This window comes from Gnatocerus cornutus, chromosome 10 (genome assembly GCF_029298725.1).
Source record: "Gnatocerus cornutus isolate USDA-ARS CGAHR chromosome 10, icGnaCorn1.1, whole genome shotgun sequence".
NCBI lineage: Eukaryota > Metazoa > Arthropoda > Insecta > Coleoptera > Tenebrionidae > Gnatocerus > Gnatocerus cornutus.
In genome coordinates, this window is record NC_142242.1 from 5,704,821 (window position 1) to 5,722,856 (window position 18,036).

General features: G+C 35.7%; 1 protein-coding gene across 1 annotated transcript; it reads right to left on the reverse strand.

Annotated features, from left to right (window-relative positions):
- Positions 1–7,574: 7,574 nt before the first annotated feature.
- Positions 7,575–10,497, reverse strand: LOC148167421 (uncharacterized). The gene is made up of 3 exons (XM_088048056.1): positions 10,035–10,497; positions 9,237–9,502; positions 7,575–8,767 (listed from the first exon to the last, which is right to left on the reverse strand). Exons 1-3 carry the CDS (start codon positions 10,147–10,149, stop codon positions 8,621–8,623), a joined length of 528 nt encoding a protein of 175 aa, XP_087904182.1. The 5' UTR covers positions 10,150–10,497; the 3' UTR covers positions 7,575–8,620.
- Between the last annotated feature and the right edge of the window lie 7,539 nt (positions 10,498–18,036).

The following is an 18,036-nucleotide window of genomic DNA, read 5'->3' on the forward strand; positions in this document are numbered from 1 at the left end:
GACAGTTCATTCGACTGATAATTACCATTAATTTCACGCCTTACGCAATATCATGACGACATGTGGTGTTGTTACTGACACGTTCCGCGTCTCAAGTCGAATAATAAAATAATACTATTATTATGCAATTGAGCAACTCGTTCAAGCTGACAATGAAAAAACCACACTTTATTATTTGGCAAGAGAATTTCGTCTCAATCTCTGATTAAAATCAGATTTGTGAGATTAAGTCGGGAGCAATAATCAAGTGCTTCTAAAGATATTACATGTAGTAGTCGCAGATCAACTCAATCCGGCGGCTGTAATACCACACAATGAATTATGGTCAAACACAAATGGAATAAAAACAGAAACACGCGCTCCGGCGTCAAGTAACAACACCCCCATTCTTTTATCAGAAAAAATGCTGCACGTGGCTTCACAGAGCCATTAATGATCAAATATGGAACTCAAGTGAACGGATTTCACCCCTAAGAACTAAAACGAATTAACTACCTCTTTCATCGTCCAAAACTAATCTTGACGTTTACGGTTGTATAACAAACCGTTTTAGAACGTAGTTTTAATTTATTGATTGTTAAAATATGGTTTAGCAGACACAACACGCACTTTACAACTTGGCGGATACAGTTTTCCAGCACGCTCTCAAAACATCCTTTCGAATTTTATATTATCCTTTTCCAGGTGCTCGATTTTATTAGGTTCTATCCATGCCTCACGTGGAATTTGCAAAATAAGCAGTGCAAACCGTTTCATTCTAGTTCAGGGATTGAGAAGCTTCAAAAATGCAAAAAAATAGAAAAAATTAAATGGACAAAATGCGAATAAAACATCCTTTTCCTACGACCCCATATGAAAGTGGCATTTTCCACACGGTTAAATGACTCCGAAAGTTGATGATTTCGTACATCCATTTCCGAAAGTAAAAGTCACTAGTGTGATATGAATATATCCGCACAGACCTGTCAAAATTGACAATTATTTTGAAAAACAAATGTAATTCTTGAATTTTTGTCTTAAATATCTAGACGATTCACTGTAAAACAACATGCATAATGGTAAAAATGAATTGGTTAGGTCGTTTCTGACAAAACAATTTTGACAGGTCTATGCGGATATATTCATATCACACTAGTGACTTTTACTTTCGGAAATTGATGTACGAAAACATCAACCATCTAACTATGTGGAATACGTCACTTTTATTCATATAAAACCTCATGGTGGTAAAAAATGATATTTAGAATAGATAAAAAATGAACTATTGTCAAGGCTTATGGTTTCTTCCTGATGATGGAAGCTCGTAGGAAAAATAGTGTACATAACTCGTCGGAAACTGTTTTTCTTGCACTCGTGTAACATCTGCACTCGGCTAGCGCCTCGTGCATCTACATTTACACTCGTGCGAAATTGCTCACTTTCCGCACTTGTTATGTAAATATCTATTTGGATTGCGAATTTAACGATAACGCAATAACACTAAAGTCAATACATTTTTGACGAATTTTGTAGATACTGGAGCAGTGGAATCCAAAGCCCGTTTTGCTTCATCAGGTTTCTTTAATTTCAGGTTTGCTTAACAAGTTATGAACCTTTATAATACATCATTTTAAAGGTAATTAAATAAGCTTTTCAATAGAAGTCGCCGAGGGAGTTAGGATTTGCCAAGATATTTGAGAAAAGCTGATGAAAATTTCAAAAAACGTATGAACGAAGAACATATACTTTCTTGCAGAGGATTGCTAAATTGGCACTTTGATTTTTTTAGTGTAATACGTCATAAGAAAAGTTGAGATTGACCGGAACAGCCACAAAATTGTAGTATTTCCATAAATTTCGCGTTTCTAAATGATTTTCACTGCTCAGAATCGAAGATCATAGATAAAAATTATCCAGCAACTGCTAAAAAGTTGGAATTTTTCATATCAATGTAGATAATTTTTTCGCCCTAAATAAAATTTTCGCCAAATTGATATCTTCATCGCTTACAGGCACCAGATTGTCTAGATAAAAAAAGCTCAAATTAAGATGCAAAAAATTATTTTTTATTGACATTCACTTCCCGATTGGCGAGGGTTTATTTGTATAATTCTCAACAATTTTTTTCAAAAATTTACACCCTCTAATTTTGTTGATCTAAGATCTCTTCATCATCAAGAAGTCTTCTAAAATGTATTATTCTGTACTACCTTAAAATTAAAGTCATTTTAAAACTTAATATATGCCTAGAAATTACAATTTTGTAAGCAATAGCACTGATTTTTAATGAAATCGACAAAAAAAACAAAAAGGTTTAATATTTTGAAAAACTTTTAAATGTTTATTATTCTGAAACTTCTAAACAATAAGATGTCAAAAAGGTAAGATCTGTCTTTAATGCATAAATTAAAAATTGATGTACCTATAATTTTTGACTTGTTTGGAAAATTGCATATGGAGATCATTAAAAACAATTTTTTTTTGGGAAATGAAATCAGTTTTGAGTTCATTGCTCTTTGGAGTTTTCTAGAATCTTCAAAATTCAGAATTACTTTTTGTAATTTCTGGGAAATCCTCAGGAAACAACATTAATCTTTTTAATTTTTGAGATTGTTTGAGTGCTAAAACTTCCGAAACTCAGTCCTAGATTTTCCCACAACTCTCCAGGACTCTCAATAAATAGTATGTAGGACTAATTTTTTAAATTAATTGTGGATTTCCATCCACTTGAATTTTGAAGATACTCTGGTGTTTTCTCTCAGGTCTTATAAAATTTCAGGAAACTTCTCAGAATTCTCTATGACTCCCCACGTTTTTTAGGTTTATTGGGTTTTTTTGAAGTCGTTGATTTTGTATTTTCTGGAGCTCTTAGCCATTGATAGAATTTTTGCACTTTTTCGGTTTCTTGGATTTTTATATTTTACATTTACATTTATACAGACTGGTCCACAATGATTTTTTTAAAAACTACAAATGACGGGAATTTTTTTACAGTAAAACCTGAATCCGGACCTGATGGAGCTATTCCACTTTAAAAATGACTTTTCGCTTCTTTATTGCAAATTTCGTCTAAAATTTGATTTAACAAATTAAAAAGATTTGTGTGGTGGGAAGAATAAAGCGTCATTTAAAATTCATCTAGCAGGGCGCTCGGTTGTGGAAGCTTCAATTTCCTAGGCAAAGAGCCCCTCAGCAAAGAGGCGTGATATGTCATGATATAGGCAAAAGACAAGCGAAGGCGAGGTGACGGGTACTCACTAGCAAAATAACAGACACCCTCTTAATGTCTCGCACACACCCACTTTGTATACTCACCACCGCCTTCGTTTTATTCACTTTTCTATTATCAAACTCACCCGTTTAAGTTGTCTTGAATTAGTTATGTTTACTTCCGCACCTCGGAGAATTTTCGTCTTACTTAAAAATTCCCTTTGAGTGGATCTTCATTATGTCTGATCATGATAAATGGTGTTGATGTATTTTTGATGGAAGAATAAGTGTCGCCAACGCGTAAAATCAACACAACAAAAAAATCCATATAGAAAATTAATTCACAGTCACCCTACACTCTGACGCGAAGCAAATACGAAAAGAAAATAAAAAGATTAAAAAGATGAGTAACTCCAAATCAAATGATTGTTCTCGCCAACATCCCCTTTTAAGTCACGTGTCAAAAACAGATACAAGATAATAGGGGATTGTGCGGACTCCACGAAACAATCAAATCTTGTTTGCTTCGTGTAATACACATTCTTGGACACGTTTCGTGTTCTAATGACATGCATAGTCTAAACGCAAAGGGGTTGACTGGTTTAAAAAAAAATATTACAATTTTTGATACGACAGGAATATAATTTGGCATTGTCACCCCAAGTCTAGATGTCGATAATAAAAGAATGGCAATGCGTCGGTTAACCGTATAGCTGTAATTTGAATCATGATGTTGACATTAAGCCTTGCAGTAATCCGTCACAGCACAACGCCAAATACTTTTTTAACTTTACAATAGGGGAAGCGAGCGAAGTGAGATAATGTTTCGAATTGACACCGGTTTCAATTCCATTTAGATTATGCGGATCACGGATTTTCATCTCTTGAATCTTAAACCCTGTGACAAAATTAATTCGATATGTAAGCTATACGCAGTGTTCACGCCACGTCGAATTAAACGCCATTTTGACAGCGCGTATCAGTGCGATACAATGCAATATATTGAAAATTCAAATATATGCTGTGGCCTGCGAAATTAGTGAGAGGATGTCTGTCTGGTTCTTTCAAGGGATGTTGTTCGGATTAAATTTGAGTGTTTGTCTGTTCAACCAGAACGTGTTGAATGGTCGTTATAATCTCAAGTACCTATAAGGAAGCGCGAGTCCATATTTCTTTCAGTGCTGCTCTTAGAACGTTTTTTGGCTGTGTGGATTATTTACACACTGGCTATCAAACACAGTAACCCAAAGGGTTATCACAGTTGTCAGAAATAATTAGATGATGGAAATGGGCACTTTGTATCAGTCATCCACACACTATTTGCTGATTAATTATCAGCAGTGCCATGATGACACTTCTGTATTGTTCTCAGTAAAACCTTTTGCATATATGTAAATAGAACCACCAATTCGAAGATTGCGGTTTAATTGTATTTGACAAGGAGCACCAGGAGTGATAAACAAATTTTGTCGAGATAATGATTTGTATAATGAGCTTTTTCGAATGTCGTTAATTCTGCTTCGTGAAAGATTTACGACTCTACGGTTCAGTAGACATTATTTACCAAAAAATATCAAATTTGCTTGAGCTGAGTTGCAGCATCACGGGTCGATTTCAAGTCACTGCGTGAAGGCGAGTGCCAAGACATTTTTCTTATGGAGAATCCCATGTAAAGTATCGTCTACATATTTCGCTTATTTTTTCATGTATCAGTTTCGTTCTTATTCTCAACTGCTTGTATTCATATTTTCTTCTAAAACTAAGAATCAAACATTGGAAAAAACATTTAATTTAAAAGTTAAAGGACTTGAAAATTCGATAATTTAGGGGTAGTTTTACGAAATTTTTAAACTTAGAATTAGTAAAGAATACTTTCAAAATCACTTTCCCGCTAAATTTAAATCGATATCATTAAAATTGGTCTAGTTATGAGTGAGATAAACTAAAAATTTTTCAATCGAAGCTCTGAGCTTTGCAGATAATTTACGACTAGGTTGATTTATAAGCGTACCCTCATTTGCGGTTTCTTGAACAGCTTTGGAAGTTGTAAATCAAGGGATTTCTTCTAAAATTTTTACCTGCTTGTTTCGCACAGAGGATAATAAAATGGTTACAATTAGAAGAGCGTTATTAAAAGTGCTAATAAGTACAAGCACATCGAAGTTTCATAATGCTTGATGTATGAAATTATAGAAACAACTATGTACATAGTATGAAAATTCATTTAATTTATAGTCATGCTTTCAACTAAAGTCTTTCAATGACACACGAATTAATTTCAATGACACACGAATTAATTTCTCGACTACTTCACGGTGTTGGACGTAAAATTTAGAAAATGAAATTTAATAAAATAGTAATTTATTATTATTTTTCTTATTACATATTTTATTATTTATGTTTATTTTTTTCTTATTTCACTAGAATTTAAAAGTTCATCAATGAATAAAAAATGTTGAATGAAACAAAATTGTTTTGAATGGTATGACTCTATGGAGCGACCTGACCGGATGCAATTTACCTGATGTTTGCAATATTGGATTAGAGTTTATCTAAGAAACTGACCGGGGTTTTACTAGGTGATGACAATTTCTTTCATTTTGCCGCCGGCCGGTTCAACTTTTACTGAAAAACCCACTAAATCTTGTTCCTTTGAGAACAATATAATTTTTTTTTGGGAGAATAAAAAGGTTGACTTCTGGTAACTAGAAAAAAATGGAACATACATTGTAAATTCAAATCATAATTGGTATTACCAAATCCAAGGGCAGTTAAGAATAACACGAAAAAAAAAGTGTATTCTGGGTGTTTGGTTTGGACAAGAAAGTGATATGAAATATGAATATATTTATGAAAACACAACTTTTTGGAAAAAAAAATGGAACCAAATTTGATTAAGTTTTATTTTGATCACATGTTGCTGGAATTAATTGACTCTAGGAAACAAAGATTGTCTATTCCGATCCGCCGTCATTGAGTTTGTATTACCTATGTACTAGTTAATTGTCAATATTGTAAATAAGTACCTATTATGTAAATACCACTTTTCTTATAAATACTTACTAACATGTACATATTATACACATTATTATACTATGTATTTTGTATCTTTTGAGTATACCTTCATACCAAATACGTATCTATTTGGAAACAAATAAAATTAAACATAAAACAGATAAGTTTAGTTTTTTTTAGAAAATTTCTGTTTGGCATTCTAATATTAAATAATACTTTGATCTATTTATTATTTGACTAATTATTTTTTGAACAACGTACTGATGTACTTACAATTTTAAAATAAAAGTTTTTTATTCATATTATTTTACCCATGAAAAAGTATTTCTACCAGACAGAGACAAAATAAGCATTTATTATTTTACAAGGGGTGTTGTAAACAGAGGTACCGCTTGACAACCTTCCCGATGTGACAGCTCAGCTCGAATTCTGACCAGCGACGAGTCTTGGCACTCGCCTTCCTTCCCGATGTGACAGCTCAGCTCGAATTCTGCCCAGCGACGAGTCTCCTTCCCGATGTGACAGCTCAGCTCGAATTCTGACCAGCGACGAGTCTTGGCACACGCCTTCCTTCCCGATGTGACAGCTCAGCTCGAATTCTGACCAGCGACGAGTCTTGGCACTCGCCTTAACGCAAATTTGCAATCGTTGCCAAGGTATGAGCAATGTGATTGGCGTTGCTATGTTGCAAATAGGATTTGCAGTAACGCAAGTCACACTTGAAATCGATCCCTCAGTCACGTAAAATGTTCGGGCGTCAAGCCGTCTGGGATCCAAGGTCAGATCCTTTGGTTGAACCAAATCTCCCATCGTGTTGGAAGAAACCTCTACAAACAAACTAACAGAAGGCGAAACTAAACTCTATGCGTTGTTCTCAAATTTCACCCACAAAAAATCTCGAATTTTGATAACACACAATTTTCTTGTCAATATTTGATTTACTTGTTATTCTTTTCGCTTGACTGCTTGCTATTTTCGGTTTCCAATATTACACACTTGAGGTATTGAGAGGCTCTGATGTTTGTATTTTGTTTTCAAGTTTTAAACTACTTTTGTACGTGTTGATCGTGTTGTGATATTTATTTTTCTTTTTTATGAGTCTGACATGTGCTCTAGAAGCGAGCGTTGAAAATAAAAAGCTGTATATTTTTAATATGTATATTTATTTCAAATCAACTATATAAAAGTGAAAAAGTTACAAGTGAAAGACCATCGGGAGTAGACGTGAGTATGGCATACAATAGACTGGCTGCAATATTTTGCGGCAACATATACTTTTTCCATACTTCACAAAAAATATATTATAATATAGATATATGTTTTAAACATGTATAAAACTTATGACATTTATCTGAAAAAAAACATATATGTAATACATAAGCAATTCTAACTGAATTGGTTTATTGGTCTGCCGAGGGCTTTAATATCACACAATAGGGCCTCGGTGGCCGGCTTGGTCCAGCTCAGATCAGGTAATATACAAGGCGAACATAATACACGATACAAGTAAGAACATATGGCATAATCAGTTCATAAAAAAACAACTAAACAATAACATACTAATTCTAAAATTTACGAAATAATAATAATAAAAAAAACCTAGTCAACACTTAAATAAACTACTATACTGACTAGGGAGTTATAACTACGAACAAAAACATTTTGACAAAAATGTATTTCGAGATCAGTAAACAGGATTGAAGTGCTGCAAAGCACAAAAATTGCCTCTTCGGCAAATCACAGAGACGCTTTGAGGAGCCTTCTACAGCGCGCAACTTACTAAAACTACCTACTACTAAGCTAAACTAGTTACAATTGCTTTAAATTCATTTAAAAATATCAGTATTTTATATTTGTATGTACAACGAGCTCCTATATAATATATAAAAGTAAAAAAGCTGTAGCTGGCCGGTGTTGAAGAATAGCCGGCCTCCGCGAATATATACAATTCAGGTGCGGGCTGATCGGCACTTTGGATCGGCACGTGTCCAGCTTTCGCCGCACCGGGCTATTCTAACTACAGAGATCATTTGAAAACCTTAGGGCAGCGGACTGCAACGAGAACCAGACCTGACCAGACTGCTGCAGTGCTGCTCCACACTTAACTTACTACAGTACAGTCAGACTCATGGTAGCGAAAGCGAACAAAGGGACGACGTCCCGCCCACCTGCTTAACTCAGGCCTTTTGGCACCATTCAATCTTTGGCTATACTGAATCCAACTTTAGAATCTTTATATTTATGTACATATTAATTTACACATTATTTCTCTTTTCAAATCAAATACCATATAAAAAATTCCTGAGAGTACACTTTCGGGTACTAAACGAGATCAAATCTTTGATTTGTTTTGCTCCTCTTTGGACAACACACATAACACAGGCAGTGCGCAAATGACCTACGTATATCTCTTAACCTACATGGAATAACTAATCTGAAACAGGTGCCACCCCACCATACAAATCAGGGGTACCGCTGTCCAAAACGTCCTTCGCACTCTCGGCACGAATCGCGAGAACAACGATTCCTCTTGCACAAACTCCTCTTTTTCGTCCGAAACCTCCTGGAAAATAAAATCCTATATTTAATCTTGTAATTACAGCTTACTATAAAGGGATATTCCAAGGCTAAGGTACTTTAATAACTGATAATTAACAACACGAAAACTACACACAAAGACATCTTTCGCAATTAACGTAATTGCCCGAGGTCCTGCGTATTCAATGTGGGGTAAGTGAACGTAATACGATTTTATTTACTGTCGTTATGCAAATCCGTAATGTTGGTTGCATATCCGAGTGTACAAAGTGAAAGGGTTTTGTCTTGTCTTGTGGTGCTTGCATTATGTGTTGCGTGAACGCACTTACTTATTAATTGAAAATTGAGAAAAAAAATGTTTTGTAAGAAAAAACAACCCCAAGTCTCTGAAATATTAATCTCGGGATTGACCAAATTAGTGTTTTTGGGTGAGTGCAGAAATGTTATGAAATTTGGTAAAGTGTCCGAAAACAGCAAATCTGACACACACCCACCTTCTTTTCGTCGTCGGCAATCTTTCGAGTGACACCAACCTGACTGCAATCTTCCGTCGGACAGTCTTCGTGATAGAAAATTTTGCAGTCATCGCAACAGGATTCAAAATTGGATCTTCTGGGTATCCTGGACAAGGTCGGTGATAACTGAGTGAGGGACTGACGAAGCAGCACCAATGTCTGTTTTAGTTGATTATCGTATGCGGAAGAGCGCGATCTCCGCTGAAGTTCTTCCACAAGAAGTCTCACGAGTTCTTCCATACACTCTGCAACAAATACCAAATCAAAATCACGACTTGTTGAGACCGCTAATTGCCGTTCTGCACAAGTGAACAAGCCCGAGGTATTTGGCGCGTACGCGACCATATTGCTTGTTGCACACAGCTGTTTGCTACTACGTAGGTATCGATTGCATACACGTTGCGAATTGCAAGGCCATTCGTAAAAGGTTTATTTCACAATATTTATTTACTTCAGCATAATCACTCAAACAAAGCCGCGTAACAGCTTACACACCCGAGAGAAAAATCGACATGACAAAGATAAACTCTTGAAAAATCTCATAACTCGTCACTTCACGGTCTCAATCTTTTATCCATAAAGTGAAGAGAAGTTCCTTTCTCGATTTTGCCCCGGTTCCAACGTGGGTAAATGTTTCACGGCCGACCCTGAACTTAACGAAGACGACACGACTCCACGCAACAGGTCGGACTCTCTGGAGCCACCAAGTTCCTACACCACCACTGGACACTTAGTTTTTTCCACAGTCACCACACGGACTCAACAAGTCCAACTTACCTTGGAGCTCATGATGGTCCTCCGTTCTTTGGAGACGAGTCTGCGACAAGAGGAATATCACTGCGGCAATAAGATTGTTTATATCGTCCCCCGGAATGGCAAACGGAATTGCCATCGTCGATAACAAAATACAATTACGTAACACAAAACACAACAAGTGAACACGAGGCGGTTTGCGCCAGGACTGTGTATACACATCCGAACGACTCTCCGGTTTAACATCGACTGCGGTTCTAGGCGACACAAAGCTAACAGATGATAGACTGCGAGTTGCACCGTCACATTCTGCGTGCGGCACGGGATCTTACCCCCAAAACACACGGCTATAGAACACAAAACTCAAGTCCCTCTGACAACCAATAGACGGACGACATAGGCGTGTCTACCAAAAACGCTGCTTAATATTGGTCAAATATTACGTTGTTCTGGCTACACTCCACTCTGAATATGCCAAAAATACTACAATACCTCGCCGAAATAAGCGGCAGGATAACCGATCGCAAATATACAACAAACCCCACTTTCTTCCTGCGCGTGATGCACATCATTTTTAAGAATCTTGACGACGCGATTTAACGGGATTCAATCTATTTTGGACCACGTACTACACACACTTTTTTATGCAGTTACTATACCACTCAGCACTGACACAGTAACAGTTAAAGCTTTTTTTCTGAAGCGATACTTATATGACACACTACCAAGTCGTTACTTACATTGTAACAGTTCGCCGATGCCAATGAAATTCCAGTTTTTACTGTAATTTAACATTTCATAAGAAGTCGAGCCCTTTCCTAAAGCGACACTGTGTACTACACACTTTTTTATGCAGTTACTATACCAACCAGCACTCATATGACACAGTTAAATCTTTTTTTCTGAAGCGATACTCATATGACACATTACTAAGCCGTTATTTACATTGTAACAGTTCGCCGATGCCAATGAAATTCCAGTTTTTACTGTAATTTACCATTTCATAAGAAGTCTAACCATTTCCTGAAGCTACCACTCATGTTTACATTGTTACAGTTCGCTAATGAAACCTAAATCCAATAAATCAACTTTTTTTTTATGACGTGGCCACTGTGAATCAAGCACACATGTTTTTCTTTTTTTTTTTGGAAAGTGAAAGTAATCAAACAAAGAGTGGTATTGTGTTTATCACTATCCTATTTTTGCTATTGATAAACCACAATAATTAGATAGTTAAATCCTAATACAAATCTGACCTAGACATGTAATTGAGAACCTTGAAAATCACTCATTACTCAATTACTTTAAACAGTCAAATGAATTATTGCCATCATTGGAGTAATAAAAATAAAGCTACGAAGTTTTCATTTTAGCGTCATTCGTTTAATTAATAATAAAATATTTACACAACGTGATTTGAATTAAGAAATTGCATTCCTGAAAAACAATCATATTTTTGTTGCAGTCTTTGATTGAAAGACGTGCATTAGTCTTTGTGTCATTAGAAAAATAAACAGAAACGATATAGCACATGTGGCCACTCCAGATATACCTACTCAATTTTAAGAAGCTGGGAATTGTTTTTTGCCTGTCAAAACGTTTAAAAATGTAAATCTATGGGGAATAATCAATGACATTTTGGGCACAAAGGAATACCACGCGCAGCTGGAGGTTGAAAGTAATTGCCGAAAATTTTGCCCACTAGTTCTTCTCCCGCGTCAACAAGTTTGATGGTGTGAATAAAATCAATGAGGATAATTTTGATCAGGCGTGCGGATAATTAATATTCAGTTCCAGTGGCACACGCCTAGAAGATGTTTTGTTTTATAACTCGAAATAACATATCATCCTAATCGATTTCTAGTTGTTTGAGACAGGTTCTAACCTGTCTTAACTTAATTTTTTGTTAATCTGAGAAACAGGTATCTTGTGCTCGGTGGGATGTTGATTTACCTCTCGAGTTTCCTCTTTCGAGGCAAAAAGTAATACGTAGTATGATAATTGATAATGTTATCAGTGTTTTAATTTGAAGGACGTTAATCAAATTTGTTATCTAAACTGATGCCTCTAACCTATTTTGTTATCATAAACGCGTCTTGTTGTTGGTAGGTGAAACAAAAGGAAAACACAGGAAGTAGAAGTTTTGCGGATATCAAGGGTATTAGGACGCGATTTCGGATAACGGCCTTGATTATACTAGCGGCTTTCTCAGTTGGGTCCTCGATGGTTCATTGACTTGTAGTTCTTTCCGAAGCTTTTTATTTTTTCGCAGATAAAAACGCACTGTTGCATGGAAATTGATGTTTGTTGTGGAGATGATGTTTCTTGACCTTATGGCAACGGTTTTCGGCTTACAAAGAAGTTTAATAACTGACCTTGAATGTAGAGACATATCGGAGAAACCAGTGTATTAATAATCTGTAATTAAAATAACAACCGGACAAATTGCACGCTTGAAATTATGTCAATGTTATCGCACATTAGCGATAAAGAAGCCCTAATGTGGTGGAGTCACAGCTACAAGATTGCGTTTATTTATGCAATTGCAAGTTTATTGACCTAGAATTAATTTATAATTAACGCGGTGATTCAAATTTGAACGTCTGAATTTTCTGGCAAATATTTTCGATGCTAATCATCGGTATTTTTCATAGCTCAAGGTTATTTCGTCACCTGTCACACCACCACTATTTTCGTTATCACGGTCTCTATTTTACCCTGATTGCATAAATTGTTTACGACAGATTAAAATGTTTCCACTGAGATGCAGTGGGTAAATGTCAAGGTCAGCATTGTTCATTTCATTATGTAGATACAAAGAAAGTTGAATCTACGACGACGATTAGGGAAATATCGAAGACCACAAACTGTCGAAGAAAACACACAAACATAAATTTCGTAGTAAATGTGTTATTATGCGATAAGCCAAAGTGAAATTTAAAGAAGCTCTTTGTTCGGCACGTGGAGGAAGTTTAATGAAATATTCAGGTGATGATAACGTGGACAATAAAATTAGAGTTTTGTTGTGATGAGTGGACAGTATTGTGGTGGCAGCATACTTGCCAATATCTTTGTGTCGCGTTAAAATTGCGCAACATTCGGGTTTAAAACGTCATAATACAGTTTATACTGTCCTTTGTTCTGCGGGGAAATGCAGCAACATTGACTAGATCTAGACCAAGGACGTGATAATGGCATTGACGGAAATTTCTTTGTTCAATTATTGAGCGATAATTATTGCGAATCAAACTCGCAGTCATCGGCCCCGTTTTGGCGAAAAGAAAACGAAGATACCTACATGCTAACGGTATTCCAAAGAAAGTACAAGTACCTATGCATTATAAAACATCTGAATCACCTTAGTGATTCACATCTCTTTTATACCCACCACACTTAAATGAAGTGCATACCTGGAAAGTACTTCAATATTATTAATGTTGCCGACCCAAATAAGTAGGTCTTTAACCCCCGCTTGCATCTAATCTCCTTACTTCCTTCAACCCCGCATCGAATTTTAATATTGTTTGTCCGCGTTTTATTTGTTATAAAGGTGTGTCGGAGCAATTAAAATTTGCAACTAAATATATTTCAAGTTAATTCCTGAATGTGGTACATGATTAATTAAACATGAGGGGTCGAGGTTTTAGATAAGTGCATATTATCCACCCAAACAAGTTTGCATGTTTGAAAATTTAAATTAGAAAAATGGAGAGAATAACCTGTTAATATTCCCCACATGCACATGCAGGGATCTGATAAAATCAACTTTTTGATGGTACTACCTGTAATACCCAATCATCAGATTGCTCTTCGTCTCGATAATGCTATTGTCAGAGCAGGTACAAGGACGCACATTTACATTCAAGTCCGAGAATTTTGGTCCCTTTTCTCGAAATTGGTCTAGACCAGATGTTCCTCTCCGCCCTTATAAAAACACCGGATTTGGTTCCAACAATATTTTAGACAAAATTTCGTCGCTGCAGAAAACCGAAGGAAATTCTTTGAGAAGTTGGTTCAGTGACTCATTAGAGAAGCACTACCTTTTTCTTTCTGCATTATGTTTTGGGCAAAATGAGCGTTAGAAGGTGGCCGTTGGCCTTGACCAGTTACTTGACTCATTTAACGTCTGTGGTGCGCTGGCCGTCTGAAGCTAGTCTGTGAGCAAAGGCGAGTGAGTCACCGTCACCCCGACAGAACCAGGTAGAGAGGAACCGCAAGGTACCGATTGACCGATTCCATACCAACTCAATATTGGTAGAAGCGATTTTCGCGACAAACCCTGGGGCCAAAACCTTCAGATTCGATGCTACAATAGATGCACCTTACACCTTTTTGGGCGGTTTATAACACACCTGTTGTCCCATAAATCACCTCTTTGACAACGCTGCAAATTTCACATTTCCTTGAGATAGATAGTACGCAAATCTGGGATGACTCACTACAAGGAAGACGCGCCTTTTGTACACATTACTCGTCGTAAAAAGGTCTCCTTTTAGGTACCGAACTCATTGTGACTAATCAAATCCACGACAAACAAGACCAAACGTTGACGACAGACCCAACGAAAAACGGAAAAAGAGCAACAAGAAATAGCATAGCCTTGATGATTGCGGCAACTTGTCCTAAGCTTATTACTGTAATTTGTCTTGATTTGGTTGGATTTACATCGCGATTCTATATTAACAGTTGATTATTCCTCACAATCTTATTTACATTGTCAAATCATAGCTAACTGTAAATCTCCACCTCACTAATCTTACGATATATTACCTACATAATAATCAAATTTGCACAAGATTTTGAAACATTGAGCAGACAATTTCTTGCAATTTTTTATGCCAACAAATTTTCGACGAAATTTTGATTTGTTTTTTCAGTTTTTTTAACAACTTGTAAAATCATGAAACTCTATAATATATTATTGGAAAGGTAATCTAATAAGCTTCCCAACCAACTATAGAAGTCACCGGGAGAGTTAGTTTTCGCCAAGATATATTAGAAAAGCTGATGAAAATTTTGAAAAACAAACGATTTTTTAAAGCTTTTTCACACTTCTTTGCATAGAACTCCTAAATATGTACTTTGATTTTTTATTGTAATGCGTTATTATAAAGGTTAAGATCTCTGCTTTCTAACGTGGTGTTAAAGAAGTTATTTTCTCTTGCCATTTAGGAGCTACATAACAAAAATATGGAGCGATTTTTAGAAAAAAATCCTTTTTCGTTTCTGAATGTTTTCAGAATGGAACATCATAGATAAAAATTATGCAGCAACATTAAAAAATTAATATCAGTATAAATATTTTTTTCGCCCCAGATATTTGAGGATATTTTCACCAGATTGTCGGAAAAAATAAATTTTCAGTGTCATCCCCCTCCCCGTTTTGTGCTAATTTTCCAACAGATTGGCGAGTATTTGTGTTTAATAGTTACTCAATGTGTTTTCCAAAAAAACCTGAACATTCCTTTCAAAGATTTCCACCCTTTAATTTTTTTTCTATAAGCAAACTAAAAACTGTTCATTGTCTAGAAGTTTACTAAAATGTATTATTTTGTGCAGTGTCATTTTAAAACTCAATATGTTCCTAGAAATTAGCATTTTTTTATGAATTTGTCAAAAAATAAAAATGTTTTAATATTTTTTAAACTTTTCAATGTATTTTGTCCTGGAACTTCTAAACAATAAGAGATAGCAACGCATTTGTCAGCGCGTCAAAAAGGCAAGATTTCCATCTTTTCAATCATGCATTACAACAAAAAAACCCTGCACTAATTCTTGACTTATATGCAAAAATGCATATGAAAATCACCAAAAACTGCGTTTTTTTGAGACCATGACATCAGTTTCTCAAAAATATAATCCTAGCGATGTAGGTCATTGGAAAGTTTAATAAATTATCTTTCCAAAACACTGTCGATCAGTTTCATAACATTTTTCCAAAATTTGCTGACTAGTGTTATTTAAGGACGAAATAAAAAAACGAATTGACAAACAGCTAAGCGATCCTAATGCAGGCTTTTATTATCTAAATGGTTTTATAGCAGTCCTACAGCAAAACCCTATATAAACGGCGATAATTTCCAAACGGTTAGATAGATCTTTGTCAAAAGGTCTGGCAGACAGGTTTACAACGGGGACGCTACCTATCTACATTTCCCCAAATAAGTTTGTAATAAAATAACAAAACAGGTAGAAATGCTAGAAAACAAAGAGAAAGTCCGCAACAATGTCCAAAAAGTAATGTCAAATAGTGCATAACAAAAGATCACAACAGATAAAAAAGGTGCTCAAATAATGAAGCAAAAGCGGACGGTTTTTAGACGCTTGTTGGTTTAACGGCTGCGCCACCGGGGTAATATTTTTTTTAAATCAATTTTAATAACATTGGTGGTGGTTTTGATGGATGGGTCGTTAATTGTGTGATTTGAAAAATTTGCATAGTGAGGCTTTTGTGTTTCAGCAAAGTGCGGTTGGTATCATTAATAACTGTATAAACAGGGTGTCACCAACGATTAACAGTTTGTTAACAGAGGTGGATAACAGTGAGTGGAGGATCATCGTATAAACGAACGCATATTTAAAGGTTTGCTAATACCTGGTTCTGAACCTGTGAGAGATCCCTTCCGCATGGATTCACAGCGTCCAATTGTAAAAGATTGATTTGAAAGTTTTTTTAACGGGAGAACAATCTCCAATTAACCAGATCTGTTTTTTATAAATTATGGTTGAGCAGCCATCTAACCCTCAATTAATGAGGGAGATGGCGTAACAGGCTCAATGATTGCATGTAGATTGGGTGTCAAAACGGAGACTACTGGGCACGTGCGTCTTGTTCTTCTGCATTTCAATGCCTCTAATTAAACCTTAATTGGAATTATAGTACAGATTGTTTCGTTTAAGAAAAATCTCCGCATGTCACCTTCATAACTGCTTCTTGCGGCAGTAAATGGGTAATCGCATTAATCACACTGCCTACACCTTAATTAGCAGACCTGCAGTCAAAGGTATCGATCACTAGTGCTTGATGGGTTTTTCTTGATCATTCAGGTACTAAATTGAAAGTCACTCGCATCTGGAACCATTCATCGAGTTCGTGTTAATGAAATTCGCCGCATTAACCTATTTAAGATATTCAAAAGAGCCTTGTTGATACTTGGCAGACTTTTTCCGATTCGTTAACTATTCTCATTTATCTTAGTTTGTTACTTTTCTATACTATACACTTATCCGGTCAACATTCACCCACAACCACCTAATGCATCTATAATATCATTTGTCTTAGGCCGTCGAGCACCCTAAATGATAATGATGCGGAATATCCCTGATGCCTTTGTCGATTTGTCAAAATCAACTATCAAGTTAAATTTATGAATTTTCTAACAGCTAACCCTCGCTCCTACCTTCCGTTGACGTTGATATCGTGCAGTCTCTCCGATGACAAAAAAAGCATCACTTTTTCATTGAGCCAGAAATATATCCTTAATGCAGTATAAGTAGTTCTTTACGATATTAATAAGTTTAAATTTATATCAGTGCATGTACAACATAAAAGCCTGCTCTGTCAACGTCAATAATTATTCACGCGATAGGATAATTTCTTAAATTCTTCCTTCCATAATTTTCATTTTTAGCGAAACTGTGGAACAATGCTGGGGTCAAGAAACGCCCTCGCGTTTTATATTCATCCGAAATGAGGGTAGTAATATCGTCGCAAATTGTAAATTGTGTGTACACTTAGGTACACAATTATGTAAATGCTTATTCTGCCTGTTCCCCACTTTTGTTTTAAAGAAGCTGTAAAATATTTATGTGCTTCTCCATAAAAGCAGATATTAAAATGTCGATCGGATATCGGATATAAAGTTTAGAGATTTGGTGGGTAATAAACGTCACTCTGCATATTCTCCTTGCAACTTGAAAACGTCTTAAATAGCCCCAAAAATTGGATTTGCCGTTCAATAACCATAAAAGTATATGACTTTTTTAAACTCTTTATTTAATAGCTCAGGGGCAATGTTTATAAAAT